The 18999-nt window shown below is 49.2% G+C and overlaps 1 protein-coding gene across 4 annotated transcripts; it reads right to left on the bottom strand.

Annotated features, from left to right (window-relative positions):
- Positions 1-2634: 2634 nt before the first annotated feature.
- On the bottom strand, positions 2635-13127 carry LOC109763662 (uncharacterized). 4 transcript variants are annotated; one of them, XM_073496370.1, is made up of 10 exons: positions 12944-13127; positions 12098-12195; positions 11520-11692; positions 10866-10961; positions 4127-4220; positions 3802-3913; positions 3589-3677; positions 3218-3303; positions 3051-3115; positions 2635-2969 (listed from the first exon to the last, which is right to left on the bottom strand). In XM_073496370.1, the coding sequence occupies exons 1-10, from the start codon at positions 13050-13052 to the stop codon at positions 2860-2862; spliced, it is 1032 nt and encodes a 343-aa protein (XP_073352471.1). In that variant the 5' UTR covers positions 13053-13127; the 3' UTR covers positions 2635-2859. The 4 variants fall into 4 exon arrangements, with proteins under 4 accessions (XP_073352471.1, XP_073352470.1, XP_073352473.1 ...); XM_073496369.1 differs by having other exon boundaries at positions 12098-12216; positions 12944-13095; XM_073496372.1 differs by lacking the exon at positions 10866-10961 and having other exon boundaries at positions 12944-13126.
- Positions 13128-18999: the final 5872 nt, after the last annotated feature.

An 18999-nucleotide genomic window follows, 5' to 3' on the forward strand; every position in this document is an offset into this window, starting at 1 on the left:
TTGTCATCAGCCTTGCAGCAGCACAGCTCACGGCAGCGCCGCCAACTTCCTCCACGGTCCGCGGCTTGCAGCAGCTCGCAACACTGGGGGGCGACGACAACCCTCTCCTCTATTGGCCCGCTCGCAGGCGCCGCCGCCTCCTGTTTGTTTTCTCCAGTGTGGATCAAACGCAAGCAACGAGAGCCTCGGGACAGCGAGTAGCAGCCAGAGAGGGCGTCGGTGAAGTCAGACGGCGAGTAAGCAGCCAGCGCCAAAAAGGGCCGCGCTATACCTGCACGTCGATTGCTCGGATCAGATTCAGAGGGGAGACCTGCAGGTTGCCGATGTGTGCTCAGATCAGGTATCCATAGTTCCATATGAATCAGGAAGAGGTGGCGGTTAGGAATTTGGACAGGTCTAACAATTCAGTTTTGATGAGATCAGATCGGTGGGTGGCGGCCAAGGCACCATCGTTTTTCCACCTCTGCTGCAGCGGTGTTGTTTTGATCTATTGGCTCGCTCTCTATCCCCTGGAGGCTGATGCTAGCTTCGTACTACTGCTCCACAAAAGAGGGAGGCAGCCAGGCAAAGCGAAGAAACTTTCTCTGAAAAAGATCATGCCGCATGCCAACAGGTGATGACAATTAATCCCTCCCTGATATGTCCAATTACACAGTCAACAAGGCGTACTGCTAATCCAATAAATCCAGTGTGATCCATGGTGACTGAAGACCAAAAGCTTCCCTTTGCAGTCTTTCAAGCAAAGAATACCGTGGAAGTCTAGGACATATATATACCTGTGCAGTTTCTTCCATGTTGATCCGTCAGTTGTTCGGCAGCATATGCGTTGATGGATTCCAATTCTACATGCCAGATCGATTGTTCCAATTCTACATGCGTGCACACATTGACTGCTCTAGGCTTGATCGCTCAATTGGGATTTCCAGAAAAATAAATTAGGATTATGTACAGCAGACCACATATGCTTCACCTTGCATCACCAGGGCAGCGCTGCCGTTGCACTAACTACAGTCATCAGCAACGTCCCATGATGCTATTCAGTGCACAAGGAGAGGAACTATGCATGTTAGAATTCTGAGTTCTATTAACCGTAGGCAAGAAACTGGATGGATGTGCCTGCATCCATATACGAGCAAATGGGGGTCGGCAAAAATCAAAAGGGGCATATTGATCACCTGATTAACAACATTGCCAATCCTGTGCTCCGTTTTATGGATTTCTATGCGTACATGACCATGACCAACGGGATTCAGCAGAAATACAGAAGGTGCACAGTATTAACTAATTCCAGTGTAGATTGTTGCGATTGCTCGGAACAAAAGACATATTTTTTTTAATCCTTAGCTGGTTGAATTTCATAAAATATCATGCACATAAAACTACACGTCACTTACCTGACCTTATAGTATAGTGTGTATTTTTCTTAAACTAGCTGCTTTTTGTAGGTCTAAATTAAATATAGAATGAGGTTGAGACAAGGATTGTTCATGGTTGGATATTGATCCAAATTAAGGCATAGAAAGATGACATATAAAGATGTAGGAAAATGACTGATGACCTTTTCTCTTTTTGTATGTATAGGTGATACCAAGTAATTGACTGAATTCATGTTGGAAGTCAACTTCTGTTAGGTAACTACATCTCAATCTTTTTGGAGCAATGAGTGTGCACAAATTGATGTAATACAATTTCATCTAGGTGGATATATTGTAGTTTTATCTACAGTTATAGGAATTTACTTACCTCTGTGGTTTTGATAAAAGATCAAGATGTGTGTATTATATGCATGGTCGACCTAGCTGGAAATTTTTCACAAATGGGTGTTATATGGTTGACTTAGCTAGAATTTTTTTAACAAAATTTCTATGAAATTCATACAGGTATTGTGATTGAGTTTGCCAGTAGAATAATGTCAATCTTTATTACCCCGTTGCAACGCACGGGCATATATGTTATAATAAATCAATCTTTAGTACCACCTCGCGTATATGTTTTAAATTTAAACTGAAAACGTAAATTCACGGGAAGAAGCGTATTGTGACGGTGAACCCACGGAGTCAATCCGTGCTTTATTATTAGAAAAAAAAAGATTTTTGCAAAACAAAACTTGCATTACTCAAAGGTAGTGTTCTACTGCTTCCAGGGGACCTGATCCAACCCAAGTCATTGTCCTTCTCTCTACTCTAGCAAAACCAGCCAAGTTGTCGCTAACCTTATTCTCCGTACGGTTAATATGAGTAATACAAGTATGTTGAAGACCTCTAAGATGTCTAATTTCCATCACAGGCGAGGAATAAACAGATCTATCAATTTCATGATTTTGAATCATAGAGACTGCCACCATCGAATCCATCTCAATCACAGTAGGGAGGTCACTTCTCCGAGTAGCAAACAAGAGTCCTTTCATACACGCACAAAGCTCCGCCTCAAGCGCATCCCGACAAGATCTCAGCTCCCTGCAAGCTGAAAAAAAATGATGGATCCATCGGCACCTCTTAGAACCATACTTGCACCTGCCATCCCATCTATAGCAAATGAGCCATCAGTGTTCAATTGACCCACCCAGGACTAGGTGGGATCCACGGGAGAGACACTATAGGCTTGATATTGCGTACAGGTTCAGACAAATTATCATACGAGATGAACATCTTCCCTTTGCTTGGATCTATATTTGTATTGAACTTAATACCGATCAAAGAGTCCAGATAACTTTGGAGGTACCTACTCATGCTTACACTAACATAAGGAGGAGGAACTTTAGGACAACTGTCGAAGAAATTCATAATGCAGATTGTATCTGCTATCAAATCGGTATTGATTTACATATGGAATCAGAGGGATGTTGCAGCTGGCAAGATGTCAATTGCTGAGACCAAGGAATTCTGTGAAACTAGGATATTTGGGCTCCCAGCCGATCTCAGCCCGAGTTTTGGAATTATCCATCCTCTTCCCCAATGGACCGTCTGTACCTGAAGCCAAGGAAGATGCAGACTTTGTAATCGTGTGTGCTATAAACCCCCCAAGAAAAACAGCTAGACTGAACAACTAACCTGTGAAGCCCTCAAACTTGCCATCAAATTTCCCGCTCCTGTTAACACGGTCCATTATTTCTTGCCTGCAAAGCTCCCAAACTCATCTCAACACACTTGCAAGGCAGAGCAAAACTGAACTTAGATGAGCAGGCGGCGAGCTGAAAAAAAATGAAGGTTGTAGTGACCTGGACAGAGGTTGGTTGTCACAGCCCACAAAGACACGCCCGCGAAGTCTCCTCTTCATGATGGCAATTCCAAGCGAAGCAGCATCCTGCAAATAGCACAAGTAGATGATAAAAAACATATCCCTGATATACCATTGCACCCACATGTGATCAACAGAACAGACGGTCTTGATAGAATTTAATTATGTCAACAGAATGATAAGCATGGATACCATTCTGAGCATTTATTTAAATTGTAAAGAGGAATGAAATTGGGCAAGGATGGCGTTTGATCAAATATGGGTTGGGTTGAGATATGTTGAAAAAATCTAACTGCAACAAACTCATCTAGCGACTATCCTATCATTTAATAAACAAGTAGAAGATCTTACTTCATAATGGATCATACTGATTATGAGATCTGGTCGTGCATCTACAGTTCCTTTTGACAACCAGAAAACATGAGGACCTTGATCCTTTTTGTGTGGTAAATCAAGGAAACAAACTGCACTGGTTCTCTTCACTCTGATGTATAAGAGTTTGGAAAAAATTATGTTTAACAATGCTTGTTGTTTGGAATAAAAAGTAGTCTTATTGTGAGGATATATAAAGCCCTGCTAGCCTCAGGGCACAGCCTCCTGCCTCGAGGACGACATTTTCTGCTTTTAGGAGGACGTCAGTCCGAGGACTCATACCAATCGGCACACAAGGAGAATCCTACAAAAGTGAAATGGAAAATCAAGGTCAAATAAAATCAAGATAGTAGGAGGTAATTCCAGAGCATCACAAGTAAAGCTTTCGACAAACTTCAGCTTACTTAACGACTAGTTTATCATTTACTGCAATATTTTCCTTACAAAAAAAGAATAAACAGATAAGAAAACTTTGATTCTTTACAATAAGCAGTTTAGATTAGATTTAAACTTATACCTCGCCACAAAATCCATTGTCATTGCAGTCATACACGGCAGTACTTGATGTAAACAGGAAAGAGCCTTCCCCACTCCAGTTTGATGCAGCAACTCTGCACATTTTTTCTGAAATAAGATATTGTACATGTCCTTCATATACTATTTGGTGTTTGCTCAACAAAGATGCATGCAAGTGCATGTCATGTTTTATTGTAATAATATTATTGCATTCGCATCAATAATTAGTCTTGGCTATGTATTAATATGTACAAAAATATCATTGATCACTCCGAGTATCCTGGCAATCAATGGGAAATAAGAATGCCTAGTGCGCGTGTTATGACCGGCGTCACTTATAGCCGGAGGAGGCCAAATGGCGCGTCTAGTTAGGGGCTTAGCCCAACTTATCTTTATTTTTATTAGCATCTCGAGGATTATATAAACACTTGTAAGGCCACGTTTTGGAATTAAGCAATAAGTCATAACTATTGCCCGGCTCCCTTCAGGAGCCGGAACCCTAACCCTAGCCGCCTACTGCGCCATCTCCTCCTCCTCCACCGCACGACCACGGCGCCGTCGCGCCGCCGCTCGCGCCCAGCTCCTCGCCACCCTCCCTTCCACCCCTACAACCTAAGAGCTAGGCCTGGTAGGATCCCAGCTCCTATCAATCTGGTATCAGCTGTCTCGGGATCGGTCATGTCTACACCTCTTCCCACCGCCACCCTTCCGCCGCCAGCCACCTCCGCGACTGGGGCACCGTCCTTGTCGAGCTCAATGGCCTCCGCCGCCTGGACGCCGCCGATTGCCACCCCCGGAGGAGATGACGGCGGCCCTCCAGGACCTCACCCAGGCGGTCGCGGGCATCCGCACCTTCCTCGCGAGCCCATGCGGGCCGCAGCCGCCTGGGCCCTTCGCCACCCCGCCGCCGCCGTGGCAGCCGCCCCCCTCGGCGACCCCTTCGCCTCCGCAGCGCAGCTGCTGCCTGTGGCAGCCGCCACCCGCGGCGCACATCGGCGCTTCCACCATGCAGCAACAGCCCTCCGTCGCTCCCACCGTAGCGCTGCCGCACCAGCAGCTGCAGCCGCCGCCGACGACAACCTCGACCCAGGGAGCCCCAACAACGGCTCAGGGGGTGCCCATCCACCAGGTCCGGTTCCCTCCATCGCCATCACCGCTACCGGCCTGGCACGCCAGGTCCCTCGAGCCGGTCTACACAACGGCCTCCGGACAGCCGCACGTGCTGCCCCTGCCAGTGCCGCCCTCGTCCATCCAGTTCGGCGGGCCCTCGGGCTCCGCCGACCCCTATGCCGGCGTCGACGGGCCCCTGTTCCAGGGTGGCCCTCTGATGCCCACCTACTCGGCGCCGTCGTCCTCGCTGCTCCGCACTGATGAGGTGTACCCCTCTGTCGTCCACGGCCAGACGCCGCAGCGCTTCTCCAAGCTTGAGTTCGCCACCTACGATGGCACCGTGGACCCCCTGAACTGGCTCAATCAGCGCAACCAGTTTTTCAGGGGGCAACGCACGCTCGAGTCCGACCGCACCTGGATCGCCTCCTATCACCTCCGAGGCGCCGCACAGACATGGTATTACGCCCTCAAGCAGGACGAGGGCGGCATGTCCCCATGGGAGCGTTTCCGCGAGCTTTGCCTCTTACGCTTCGGGCCGCCGATACGCGGGAGCCGGCTGGCGGAGCTTGGGCGCCTACCCTTCACCTCTACGGTGCACGACTTGCCAACCGCTTCCAGGCCCTGGCTTGCCACGCGCGCGGCGTGACGGCTCGCCAGCGGGCCGAGCTCTTCGTTGGCGATTTGCCGGATCATATCCGCGTGGACGTGGAGATGCGGGGACCACAGAACCTCCAGATGGCCATGTACTATGCCCGCGCCTTCGAGCGTCGCGCGGTGGCCATGCAACAGGCGTCACCGTCCCGGGGCGCCCGACAGCCCACCCGGCCGCCACCGACACCACCAGCGCCGGGGCGTCCGGCCCAGGCCCTCGCGACGCCCAACGCGCCGGCCACGACGCGCCCCTTCCGTCGGCTCACCCCGGCCGAGCAGCTCGAGCGCTGCCGTCAGGGGCTGTGCTACAACTGCGATGAGCCCTACATCCCGGGCCACGTTTGACCGCGCCTGTTCTACTTGGAGGACGCCGTCGCCGGGCTGGGCGACCCGGCCCCTCCATTGGCTGACGAGATTCCGCCGGGGCCGGCCCAGGCAAACGCCCTCGTCGTCTCCCTCCATGCACTCGCGGGCATCCGGGCGGAGAAGACTATGCTGCTGCCGGTCACGATCAACGGTGAGCGGTTCCTCGCACTCCTGGACACGGGCTCCACCCACAACTTCCTGCCAGGGGCCACCATGCGCCGCCCGGCGCTGCAGCCGACCGGGGGAGAGCAGTTACGCGTTACCGTGGCCAACGGTGACCGTCTCCACTGCCAGGGTATTGCTAGGCATGTTCCCATCGTCACCTGCCCCAGCATCGACTTGGGCTGCTTCGACTTCATCCTCGGCGTCGATTTCTTGCGGACTCTGGGTCCCATCCTCTGGGACTTCGACGCCATGATGATGATTTTCTGGCGCCTAGGTCGCCGCATTCGGTGGGAGGGCGTCGATGGCGCCTCCCCGGCGGCCCCTCAGCCCCAGTTGACGGCGGCCGCCGTCGACGCTGAGCATCCCGTGTTGGCTAGCCTGTTGTAGCAGCACATTGACCTCTTCGACGAGCCGCAGGGCCTGCTCCGCAAGGCCTGCCACCTGTCCGGCCCTACGACCACCGTATCCACCTGCTGCCAGATACCGCTCCCGTCGCTGTGCAGCCGTACCGCTACCCCCGTCTGCAGAAGGACGAGCTGGAGCGGCAGTGTGCGGTCATGCTCGCCCAGGGCATCATCCGGATCTCGACGTCACCGTTTTCCGCGCCGGTGCTCCTCGTGCGCAAGGCCAACGGTTCGTGGCGTTTCTGCATCGACTACCGTGCTCTCAACGCCAAGACGTCCAAGGACAAATTTCCTATCCCCGTCGTGGATGAACTCCTGAACGAGCTACACGGGGCACGCTTTTTCACCAAGCTCGACCTCCGTTCGGGATATCACTAGCTGCGGATGCACCCGGACGATGTCGTGAAGACGGCCTTCCGCACTCATCATGGCCACTTCGAGTTCTTGGTGATGCCCTTTGGCCTCTCCAATGCCCCGGCTATTGAATTCATGCACCGACCAACTCATCCAAAAGTCCAAACTGATGGAGGGAGGTGGGCAATATATTTCAACACTCCCCCTCACGTCTAGGCTATTTTAGTCCTTAGACGGGGATCGATGTAGGCCGCAGAATCGTTTTATTTAATACTGCGTTGGCAGGGTCTTGAACTCAAGACCTCTTGGCTCGAATACCATATTGAATTCATGCACCGACCAACTCATCCAAAAGTCCGAACTGATGGAGGGAGGTGGGCAATATATTTCAACACCGGCGACATTCCAAGCGTTGATGAACGACGTGCTCCGCCCCTACTTGCGCCGGTTTGTGCTTGTTTTCTTTGATGACATTCTTATCTACAGCTCATCGTGGCCGGAGCACCTGCAACACGTGGCCATCGTCTTCAACGAGCTTCGAGCGCACCATCTGCACCTCAAGCGCTCGAAGTGCTCGTTCGGCACGACATCAATCGCATATCTCGGCCACGTCATCTCGGCGGCGGGCGTCGCTATGGATGCCGACAAGGTCGCGGCGGTCACGGCTTGGCCAACGCCGCGCTCACCGCGGGCCTTCCGTGGCTTCTTGGGCCTCGTTGGATACTACCGGAAATTCATCCAGGAATTCGGCCTCATTGCGGCCCCACTTACGCGCCTGCTGCGCCGCGACGCCTTCTCCTGGGATACGGAGGCGACCGAGGCATTCCAGACCCTCAAGCAGGCTCTCACGACGGGGCCAGTCCTCCAGGTGCTTGACTTCGACAAGTTGTTCATGGTGGATTGCGACGCCTCAGGCGTGGGGTTTGGCGCAGTCCTCCATCAGGGCGATGGGCCGCTTGCGTTCTTCAGTAGGCCCTTCACCGCGCGCCACCACAAGCTCGCGGCCTATGAGAGGGAGCTTATCGGCTTGGTGCAGGCTGTGCGTCACTGGCGGCCGTATCATTGGGGGCGGCCGTTCCGTATTCGCATGGATCACTACAGCCTCAAATTCTTGTTGGACCAGCGCCTCTCCATCGTGCCGCAGCATCAGTGGATCAGCAAGCTCTTTGGCTTCGACTTCACCATCGAGTACCGTCTGGGCCGCCTCAACACCGTGGCCGACGCACTGTCCCGCCGCGACGCCGACCACGACACCGACACCGTCGACCCCGCGGGGGCGGCCCTCTGCATCCGCTCGGGGCCCTCCTTCGCCCTCATCGACGACATCCGCCGGGCCACCGCGAGCGCTTCGGATGCGCAGCGCCTCGACGCCGGCGACCTGGAGGAGCCGTGGCGCATGGCTGATGGCCTGCTCCTGCACGGGCGCTGGCTCTTCGTGCCGGATCACGGCGACCTCCGTCACCAGGCCCTGCTGCTGGCCCACTCGGCCGGTCATGAGGGCGTGCAGAAGACCCTCCACCGTCTCCGAGCAGATTTCTACATCCCCGGCGACCGGGCGCTGGTGCGAGACTGGGTGCGGTCTTGCATGACGTGCCAGCGCAACAAGACCCGAGACACTGCGGCCGGCAGGGCTGCTACAGCCCCTTGAGGTGCCCTCTCAGGTCCGGGCCAACATCTCCATGGACTTCATCGAGGGCCTTCCCAAGGTGGGCGGCACGTTCGTCATCCTTATGGTGGTCGACCGCTTCTCCAAGTATGCACACTTCATTGCGCTCGGCCACCCCTACACCGCCTCCTCCGTGGCGCGTGCCTTCTTCGACGGCATCGTCCGCCTCCACGGGTTCCCCTCTTCAATCGTCAGCGACCGTGACCCGGTGTTCACTGGTCATGTCTGGCGCGATCTCTTCCGGATGGCGGGCGTGAAACTGCGCCTGAGTAGGGCCTTCCACCCCCAGACGGACGGCCAATCTGAGGTGGTCAACAAGGTGATTGCTATGTATTTGCGTTGTGTTACAGGTGATCGTCCCCAGGCTTGGGTGGACTGGCTCGCTTGGGCGGAGTACTGCTACAACACCTCCTACCACTCCGCCCTGCGCGCCACACCTTTTGAAGTGGTCTATAGTCGTCCTCCACCACCCATCCTGCCGGTTGACCCCGGGACGGTCCGAACGGAGGCGGCTGGCGACCTTCTCTGCAGCATGGATGAGATCCTTGCCGAGGTGCGCCAATGTCTTCTCTAGGCCCAGCAGCTGTCCAAGAAGTACTACGACGGCCACCACCACGAGGCGGAGTTTGCGGTGGGCGACTGGGTGTGGTTGCGGCTCCTTCACCACTCCACGCAGCCACTGGATCCGCGCGCTAAGCGCAAGCTGGGCCCTCGCTACGCGGGACCGTTTTCCGTGGTGGAACGCATCGGCAAGGTCGCATACCGCCTTCAGCTTCCGCCCAGCGCTCGCATCCACGACGTCTTCCATGTGGGCTTGCTGAATCCTTTCCGCGGTGATCCGCCGGCGGCCGCGCCGGCGCTTCGTCCAACCTCCAATGGACGTCTTCTTCCGGGCCCAGCGAAGGTGTTGAAGACCCATCAGCACCGCGGTGTGTGGCATTTGTTGACCAGTGGCAAGGCCTTCCGGAGGAGGACGCCACTTGGGAGCAGCTCGAGGAGTTTCGCCAGCATTTTTAGACTTCCAGCTCGAGGACGAGCTATTTGCGCACGCGGGGAGAGATGTTATGACCGGCGTCACTTATAGCCGGAGGAGGCCCAATGGCGCGTCTAGTTAGGGGCTTAGCCCAACTTATCTTTATTTTTATTAGCACCTCGAGGATTATATAAACACTTGTAAGGCCACGTTTTGGAATTAATCAATAAGTCATAGCTATTGCCCGGCTCCCTTTAGGAGCCGGAACCCTAACCCTAGCCGCCTCCTGCGCCATCTCCTCCTCCACCGCGCAACCACGGCGCCGTCGCGCCGCCGCTCGCGCCCAGCTCCTCGCCACCCTCCCTTCAACCCCTGCAACCCAAGAGCTAGGCCTGGTAGGATCCCAGCTCCTATCAGCGTGTGTTAGTAGTTTCCATCTCCCATGTATTATCATTGCAGTATAAATCACTATTGAAGCTAGCAGTTCTCATACATAGTCTTATCACATTTATAATAAAACGATCTCAAATGGTGCATTATGTTGATATAACAAACTAGAGATGCAACTACAAAAGCATATATTTGAGTGATAAAAGACATAATGGGAAAAACACCTCTGCTCAGACTCCTAGAGGTCGAGAACTATTCCCATCTTATGTTTCTCAGTTTGTGATAATTCTGATATATAAAGGTACACAGACGAGGGAAGGAAGTTTCTCGTTTCTCCATTTAGTAGTGTAAATTATATTCATGTATTTGTCCACAGTACCATGCGACCATGGTGTTAACAACATTATCTCTCACGTCCTACTAAATATCCAAATTTTAATACAATGTTCTTTCTATGTATGTGACTTTAATCTTTTCAGCGTCTTGATCATTTGAAGGTCTATATATCACCTTAAGCCTACAGTAATTTATGTTTATTAAGTTTGCAACATAAGCTTCAGTTTTCACAAATTCCTGTAGGGAGGATGGGAAAACTCAGAAACAAATTTCAATATAACAAAATGGATGGAGGTACGAAAGCAACCCTCGGCCATGTTTTTACCCTCCAAAAAAAGCAGTCAAATTTGTGTGTCCATGTGCAGTTCCTGCAAATAGTGCATGCCCCATCCATCTGTTTCTCTTTGAATTTAAGTTGATCCTAGAGAGAAGTATAACACAAGGATTATGAATCCAAACTACTACCTCCGCAACTAAATATAAGACGTTTTATTTAGTTACAGAGGGTGTACCTATTTTCTTCCATGGGTAGGATTAGATAAAGAGAAAACATCATGCATGACTTCGTAAAAACAACCGAATGACATATATGGCATCTCTAAAATAACATACCATCTACACAGATTTGAAAAATACTCGAGCTCCTTCTGAACAAGTATGATTAGTGACAATAACAGATACTTTTGTATTTTCAGAACATATGAATATGAAGACCAAAAAACTATATTCATACGTAACCACACACCATATATACTTCCTATATCCAGAACATTTGCAAAGCACACAACTATTTTTTAGATGCATGTCGCCAAACATTATAAGCATGCCGATTTGAAGGCTCGTTTTGTTATCAGGATAGATCCCGCCGTGATGTACCATCATATACACAAAACAAATATACCGCAACATTAAGTTAACTGTATTTGAAAAAAATTCCAGTTTATTCTTAGATGAAAAAACGATCAAACACTTTGCTTACCTAAGATCCCCAGGGTAATCATCCGTGCGATATGGAGGAGCACAGAAAATAACGTACGGAACTTTCTGATCAACTCTGGGTCCCTTCAGGGAGGGAATTATCCCAATTTTAGTTAGTTCACTGTGATGATCTGTGGTTGCAGTCTGGCCATAAATTTTGCAATCTGGATGCTCCTGTAAGATACATTAAAGCTATGCTTGAAATCTTTACAATATTTACAAAGCAGAAAAAAACAAAATATATTATAAGCATACAATTATCATGTTTTGCAGACAAAAAAGATACATATGGTGGATATCAAATAAACTAGAAAGTTATTGGTTTTCAACGAAAATATCTTCAGGATTTACTAGTGCCAATGCCACCGGAGAAATGATAACATGCTATGAGGAACAAATGCCCTTTAACTAGAAACAAGACCTGATTTGAACATGACAAATTGTTTTCTTTCATTAGCTCGGAAAATTCAAATCTCTCAGTAAAATAATCATTTCATTAGCTCAACATGGTATGAGGAAAGTTCTTCATATTTTATAAATAACAGGTGAGCCACTTAGCGAGGAAGATACTTCTCATACCTGTCGCCATTTCTCAGCTACGATTCGACCAAGCACACCAGGCCCGACAATCAGCAAGTCATTCTGACCAACACTCTCTGATGTGGACACCGTGACCCCTGCATCATGAGATACTCCTTCTGTCATCAAGGAAAATGATACAAGAAAAAAGAGGCTATATTAAAACAGGCGCCCTGTCAACTAGGGGTGCATGTGGAGAGTCATGTGCAACAGAACTAAATTGAAAAGGGTGCTGACGACGGCTTCCCCTTAAAGTGAATAAGCATCTGCTCCTAAAAATAGGACCCCAATAGCCAGCGAACATTCCCTGAGAAGCATGGCATCTGCGAACATTTTTTATTGCAAGTTCTTTGAAAGCACATGGCAATTTCTTCAGGAACACATGGCAACTTCTGTAAAGAAGGGATTTTGCTGTGAAACGTGTTCGCCTGAAAGAATTGCCATGCTCCCGCAAGCGAAAAATATTCGCAAATGCCATCCTTCCCAGGGAACATTCGCTAGATAGCATGCCCTTAAAATAAGAACAGAGCCTAAATAGCCATTAAAATAAGCATCTAGTCAATGTTTATCATGAGAATTGTATCGGGGAACCCCCTAAACCCGGAATCCGTTGGCGCATTGCGCTATTTCTTGCGTGCGATGTTCCAACTGATCTTCCTGGTCTGGAATCTAGAACTAGTTCTGGCGATTTGCTGAATTCAGCACATTTCTACCTAATCGAGCCCACGCCCCTTCCCGATTTCAACAACCCTGCCTGATCTAGCACGCCATGCGCTTCACAGTAGCATCCCAATTTTGGCTAGGTCAAGTTAAAGGTTCGAAAAGTATTGCGAGAAAAGCACGTACCGAGGGGGGCGGTGGAGGCCATCGGGAAGCGGCAGCGGGATGCGGACGCTGGGGGTGCAGCAGTCAATGGGAGAGGATATGGTAGCCGGTAGTGGTAGGTCGACGCCATGGCTTTGTAAATTGGTTCTGGGACACCGGTGTGCTGCTATGGGACAGGTGGCCAGTTGCGTCACGCGAAAAACAACATCGCTAAATTATTACAGTATTTTTTAACCACGCAAATGTAAACTGAGTGTGTCTAGTATTTTTTTTAACACGGTACAGACGCAAACGCTCATACATACACAAGCATACACTCATCCATATAAACGCACATAACACACCCTACTCCTATGAGCATTTTCGAGGGACTGAGACAGGATATCATCACGAGATTTGCGAAGTCACCGTAGTGCACCATGTCGTCGACGGGAACGTCTTCTCCCACTAAAAGCGCATCGCCAGAAATTCTTAAATAAATTCAGCAATAATGCGAGCACCAGGATTTGAACCCTGGTGGACTGGGATATCACTGTCTCTATAACTATCCAACCCCAGGCTGGTTTGCGAGTGTGTCTAGGCACTTTGTACAATCGGCTGCCACTTTACCTGGTCGGACCGTTAGCGACTTTTGGATCACTTAGAGCATCTTCAACCGCGACCTGTAAATTTTTCCCCGCGTTCGTCCAAAGACAGAAGGGACCAGTCCGCGGATACGGATGCGAGAGGTCGTCATCCAACACTAGACGCATACATTTCAAACTTTTCTTAAAACAAACCGGATGAAATTCATGCCAACATGGCCGAATTTCATATTCACGTGATGGATTCATACAAACCGGACTAGAACAGTTACATTTTTGGACATATTTTAACTAAAACAATAAAACTATGTGCTCGCACAGTCGCACGGAGCCCCACTCCCACGACACAGATACACTACACTAGTCTACAGCCGGCCACGACGGATCCCTTTGTCTTCCACATGTCCGGCAGCCCGCTAACCGGACTGCGGTGAGTCCCGGAGGCATAATCTTTCCCCGTATCTTTCCTATGTCCAATTGTGTCGCTCATCGGATGGCAAAGAGGGTACTTCAGCCAGAGGGGAAGGGTGTTTCCGTGGAGCTCAGACGGGTGCCAGGATGGTCTAAGATAAAGAACCGGAAAGGTCACCTACTGTACAAGCCGGCGACGCGCCGGCGGTGGTCTTCCTGGGACCAAGCGGCGACAGCCTTCCCTGTTCTACTTTCCCTCGATGTTGGCAGCAGACGCAGACGCGGTGGCTACCGACTCATCGATCTTCGTGTGCCCGGCTTCTGTCTCTGCCGGTAGAGCGCGGCTACGCGTGCATTGACAGCGGATGGCGCGGTCGCTGGCACGAGAGGCGCGGACGACATGGCGTCTTCCACGGCAACGACGATGCCCATGTCGTCGTGCTCCCTGTCGTGCCAGCTGGAGCAACTCGCCACTCCTCCGCGAGCTGGCTTGGAGTGGCGAGTTACTGAACCACGCGCCGGCTTGGGGCGTCAACTGGCTCCGTCGGGCTAGGCGAGGGAGCTGGAGTAGCGAGTTGCCTCGCTCGTGTCCGCGGGGCTCGGTAGGCCACCCAACCAACTTTTATGCCGGAGAACTGCTCTTGCTGCTCGTCGTATGCCATCGAAAGAGTGGAGAAATGGAGGAAGAAGGAGATGGGGAGCGACGAAGTGGTGCGATTCTCGCCCGGCATATGGCCTTATTTAAATAAAGGGAAAATGGGAGGAGCTTGCCCGAAGTTGTGTTTAATGTCGGCCCGTCCTGAACGGAAGTGTGGCCGGAGTAGGTTTCTCGGCTTTCACCAGGGTATAATGGAGGCATTTGAATGCAGTGAGGAGGCATGTTCAGTCACACCGCTTTAGTGGCGGAGTGTTGGGGAACGTTGCATGGAAAACAAAAACAAATCTACGCACACGCAAGATCTTTCCATGGAGATGTTGGAAAATGTAGCATGCAATTTCAAAAAAATTCCTACGCTCACGGAAGATATATTTAGGAGATGCATAGCAATGAGGGGGAGAGTGTGTCTACGTACCCTCATAGACCGAAAGCGGAAGCGTTTGATAATGCGGTTGATGTAGTCGAACTTCTTCTAGCTCCGACCGATCAAGAACCGAACGTACGACACCTCCAAGTTCTGCACACGTTCAGCGCGATGACGTCCCTCGCCTTCTTGATCCAGCAAGGTGTCAAGGAAGTAGATGAGTTCCGTCAACACGACGGCGTGGTGACGATGATGGTGAAGTGATCCGCGCAGGGCTTCGCCTAAGCACCACGAGAATATGACCGGGGGTGTAAACTGTGGAGAGGGACGCCGCACACGGCTAACAATTGATGTTGTGTATTCTAGGCGCCCCCTCCCCACATATATATAGGTGGGAGGGGAGGGGAGCAGCAAGGGTGCGCCCCAAGTAGGAGTAATCCTACTTGGGGTCCTCGCCAATTCGGCCTCCCCCCCTTCCATATTTGTCGGAGGGGGAAAAGGGAAGAGTAAGGAGAGAAGGAAAGGGAGGGCGAACCCCCTCTTTCCCTTCTCCCACTCGGCCTCCTTCCTTGGGGGGGGGCACCCCTTGTGGGATGGTGTGCTCCCCTCCTATGGCCCATATCTTTCCCCTGGGGGTTCCGGTAACCCCCCCCCCCCCCCCGGTACTCCGATACATACCCGATACACTCCGGAACACTTCCGGTGTCCGAATACTATCATCCTATATATATCAATATTTACCTCTTGGCCATTCCGAGACTCCTCGCCATGTCCGTGATCTCATCCGGGACTCCGAACAACATTCGGTCACCAAATCACATAACTCATATAATACTAAATCGACATCGAACGTTAAGCGTGCAGACCCTACGGGTTTGAGAACTATGTAGACATGACCGAGACACCTCTCCATTCAATAACCAATAGCGGAACATGGATGCTCATATTGGCTCCTACATATTCTACGAAGATCTTTATCGGTCAAACCGTTATGACAACATACGTTATTCCCTTTGTCATCGGTATGTTACTTGCCCAAGATTCGATCGTCGGTATCCACATACCTTGTTCAATCTCGTTACCGGCAAGTCTCTTTACTCATTCTGTAATACATAATCTTTTAACTAACTCATTAGTCACTTTGCTTGCAAGGCTTCTTATGATGTGCATTACCGAGAGGGCCCAGAGATACCTCTCTGATACTCGGAGTGACAAATCCTAATATCGATCTATGCCAACCCAACAAACACCTTCGGAGATACCTGTAGAGCATCTTTATAATCACCCAGTTACGTTGTGACGTTTGATAGAACACAAGGTATTCCTGCGGTATCCGGGAGTTGCATAATCTCATAGTCGAAGGAATATGTATTCGACACGAAGAAAGCAATAGCAATAAAACTGAACAATCAATATGCTAAGCTAACGGATGGGTCATCTCCATCACATCATTCTCCTAATGATGTGATCCCGTTATCAAATGAAAACTCATGTCCATGGTTAGGAAACCTTAACCATCTTTGATCAACTAGCTAGTCAAGTAGAGGCTTACTAGGGACACAATGTTTGTCTATGTATTCACACATGTATTTGGGTTTCCGATCAATACAATTCTAGCATAAATAATAAACATTTATCATGAATAAGGAAATATAAAATAACAACTTTATTATTGCCTCTAGGGCATATTTCCTTCAGTCTCCCACTTGCACTAGAGTCAATAATCCAGATTACATTGTAATGATTCTAACACCCATGGAGTCTTGGTGCTGATCATGTTTTGCTCGTGGAAGAGGCTTAGTCAATGGGTCTTCTACATTCAGATCCATATGTATTTTGCAAATCTCTATGTCTCCCTCCTTGACTTGATCACGGATGGAGTTGAAGCGTCTCTTTATGTGTTTGGTTCTTTTGTGAAATCTGGATTCCTCCGCTAAGGCAATTGCTCCAGTATTGTCACAAAAGATTTTTATTGGACCCGATGCACTAGGTATTACGCCTAGATTGGATATGAACTCCTTCATCCAGACTCCTTCATTTGCTGCTTCCGAAGCAGCTATGTACTCCGCTTCACACGTAGATCCCGCCACGACGCTCTGCTTGGAACTACACCAACTGACAGCTCCACCATTCAATATAAATACGTAACCGGTTTGTGACTTAGAGTCATCCGGATCAATGTCAAAACTAGCATCGACGTAACCATTTACGACAAGCTCTTTGTCACCTCCATAAACGAGAAACATATCCTTAGTCCTTTTCAGGTACTTCAGGATGTTCTTGACCATTGTCCAGTGATCCACTCCTGGATTACTTTGGTACCTCCCTGCCAGACTTATAGCAAGGCACACATCAGGTCTGGTACACAGCATAGCATATATGATAGAACCTATGGCTGAGGCATAGGGAATGACTTTCATTTTCTCTCTATCTTATGCAGTGGTCGGGCATTGAGTCTGACTCAACTTCACACCTTGTAATAGGTAAGAACCCTTTCTTTGACTGATCCATTTTGAACGTCTTCAAAACTTTATCAAGGTATGTGCTTTGTGAAAGTCCTATTAAGCATCTTGATCTATCTCTATAGATCTTGATGCCCAATATAAGCAGCTTCACCGAGGTCTTTCATTGAAAAACTTTTATTCAAGTATCCTTTTATGCTATCCAGAAATTGTACATCATTTCAAATCAACAATATGTCATCCACATATAATATTAGAAATGCTACAGAGCTCCCACTCACTTTCTTGTAAATACAGGCTTCTTCGAAAGTCTATATAAAACCATATGCTTTGATCACCTCATCAAACCATATATTCCAACTCCGAGATGCTTGCACCAGTCCATAGATGGCTCGCTGGAGCTTGCACACTTTGTTAGCACCTTTAGGATCGAAAAAACCTTCTGGTTGCATCATATAAAACTCTTCTTTAAGAAATCCATTAAGGAATGCAGTTTTGACGTCCATTTGCCAGATGTCATAATCATAAAATGCAGCAATTTCTAACATGATTCGGACAGACTTAAGCATCGCTACGGGTGAGAAAGTCTCATCGTAGTCAACTCCTTGAACTTGTCGAAAACCTTTCGCGACAAGTCGAGCTTTGTAGACAGTAACATTACCATCAGCGTCAGTCTTCTTCTTGAAGATCCATTTATTCTCTATGGCTCGCCGGTCATCGGGCAAGTCAACCAAAGTCCACACTTTGTTCTCGTGCATGGATCCTATCTCAGATTTCATGGCCTTAAGCCATTTATTGGAATTTGGGCTCATCATAGCTTCTTCATAGTTCGTAGGTTCGTCATGGTCTAGTAACATGACTTCTCTGTTAGTAACATGACTTCTCTGTTAGCGGACGTTCGCCTGTTTAGATTTGTTAACAAACGAATTCATTCGTTAGTCTCTGTTAGCGGACGTTCGTCCGATAGATTTTTATTTTTCTGTTTATTTTTCGGCCAGGGACCTATCCATGAATAGTTTTCTTACATACTAGTCCATGATCTTCAAACCCTCACTACTTTTTGCTTGTTTATCCAAATCCAGTGAAACCAACGCCAAAATCTTTGTCTTGTTCCCCTCTGTCCAGATAAACAACTTGAACATGATTTTGAAAATTTAAAATTTGATTTCAAGCAGATTTGTTTTTGAACTTCTTTTGATCGTAGTTTGAGTTTCGTATCTCCGATTCGATTGATTCTTTTTGCTAATTGAAGCTCTTCCCTTGTACTTTCTGTTTAGATCTTTTATTTTGGTTTTAACCTTGCATCTTATGCTTGAGTGCTTATGTATGCTATTGTTTGTTCACGATAGAGTTTCCGGAGTGCGAGGCTTGCTACTACGAATCTCTTGGGTTTTCCGATCGTCAGCAAGGCAAGTAACACTTTGATCATATCCCTTATTACCCAGTTTTTATGCATTAGTTTCAACCCTCAAACATTGCATGAGTAGGATTTGATAACATGTGGGTATTTGGGAAGTAGTTGATGAGGTAGGGACCTATTGTCTTATATTCAAACCCCGGGAGTTACTACGTTATGATTGCATTACTTTGCTATGCTC

This window comes from Aegilops tauschii, chromosome 4 (genome assembly GCF_002575655.3).
Source record: "Aegilops tauschii subsp. strangulata cultivar AL8/78 chromosome 4, Aet v6.0, whole genome shotgun sequence".
NCBI lineage: Eukaryota > Viridiplantae > Streptophyta > Magnoliopsida > Poales > Poaceae > Aegilops > Aegilops tauschii.

Bases quoted from the DNA above. Each gene is read 5' to 3' on its own strand.
- LOC109763662 (XM_073496369.1), bottom strand. From the start codon at position 13,052: ATGGCGTCGACCTACCACTACCGGCTACCATATCCTCTCCCATTGACT. The intron at 10,962-11,519 runs GTAAGCAAAGTG...ACTTCTCTCTAG, and splicing joins GATTACCCTGGGGATCTTAG to GATCAACTTAAATTCAAAGA. The intron at 3,914-4,126 runs GTATAAGTTTAA...TCACTTTTGTAG, and splicing joins ACAATGGATTTTGTGGCGAG to GATTCTCCTTGTGTGCCGAT.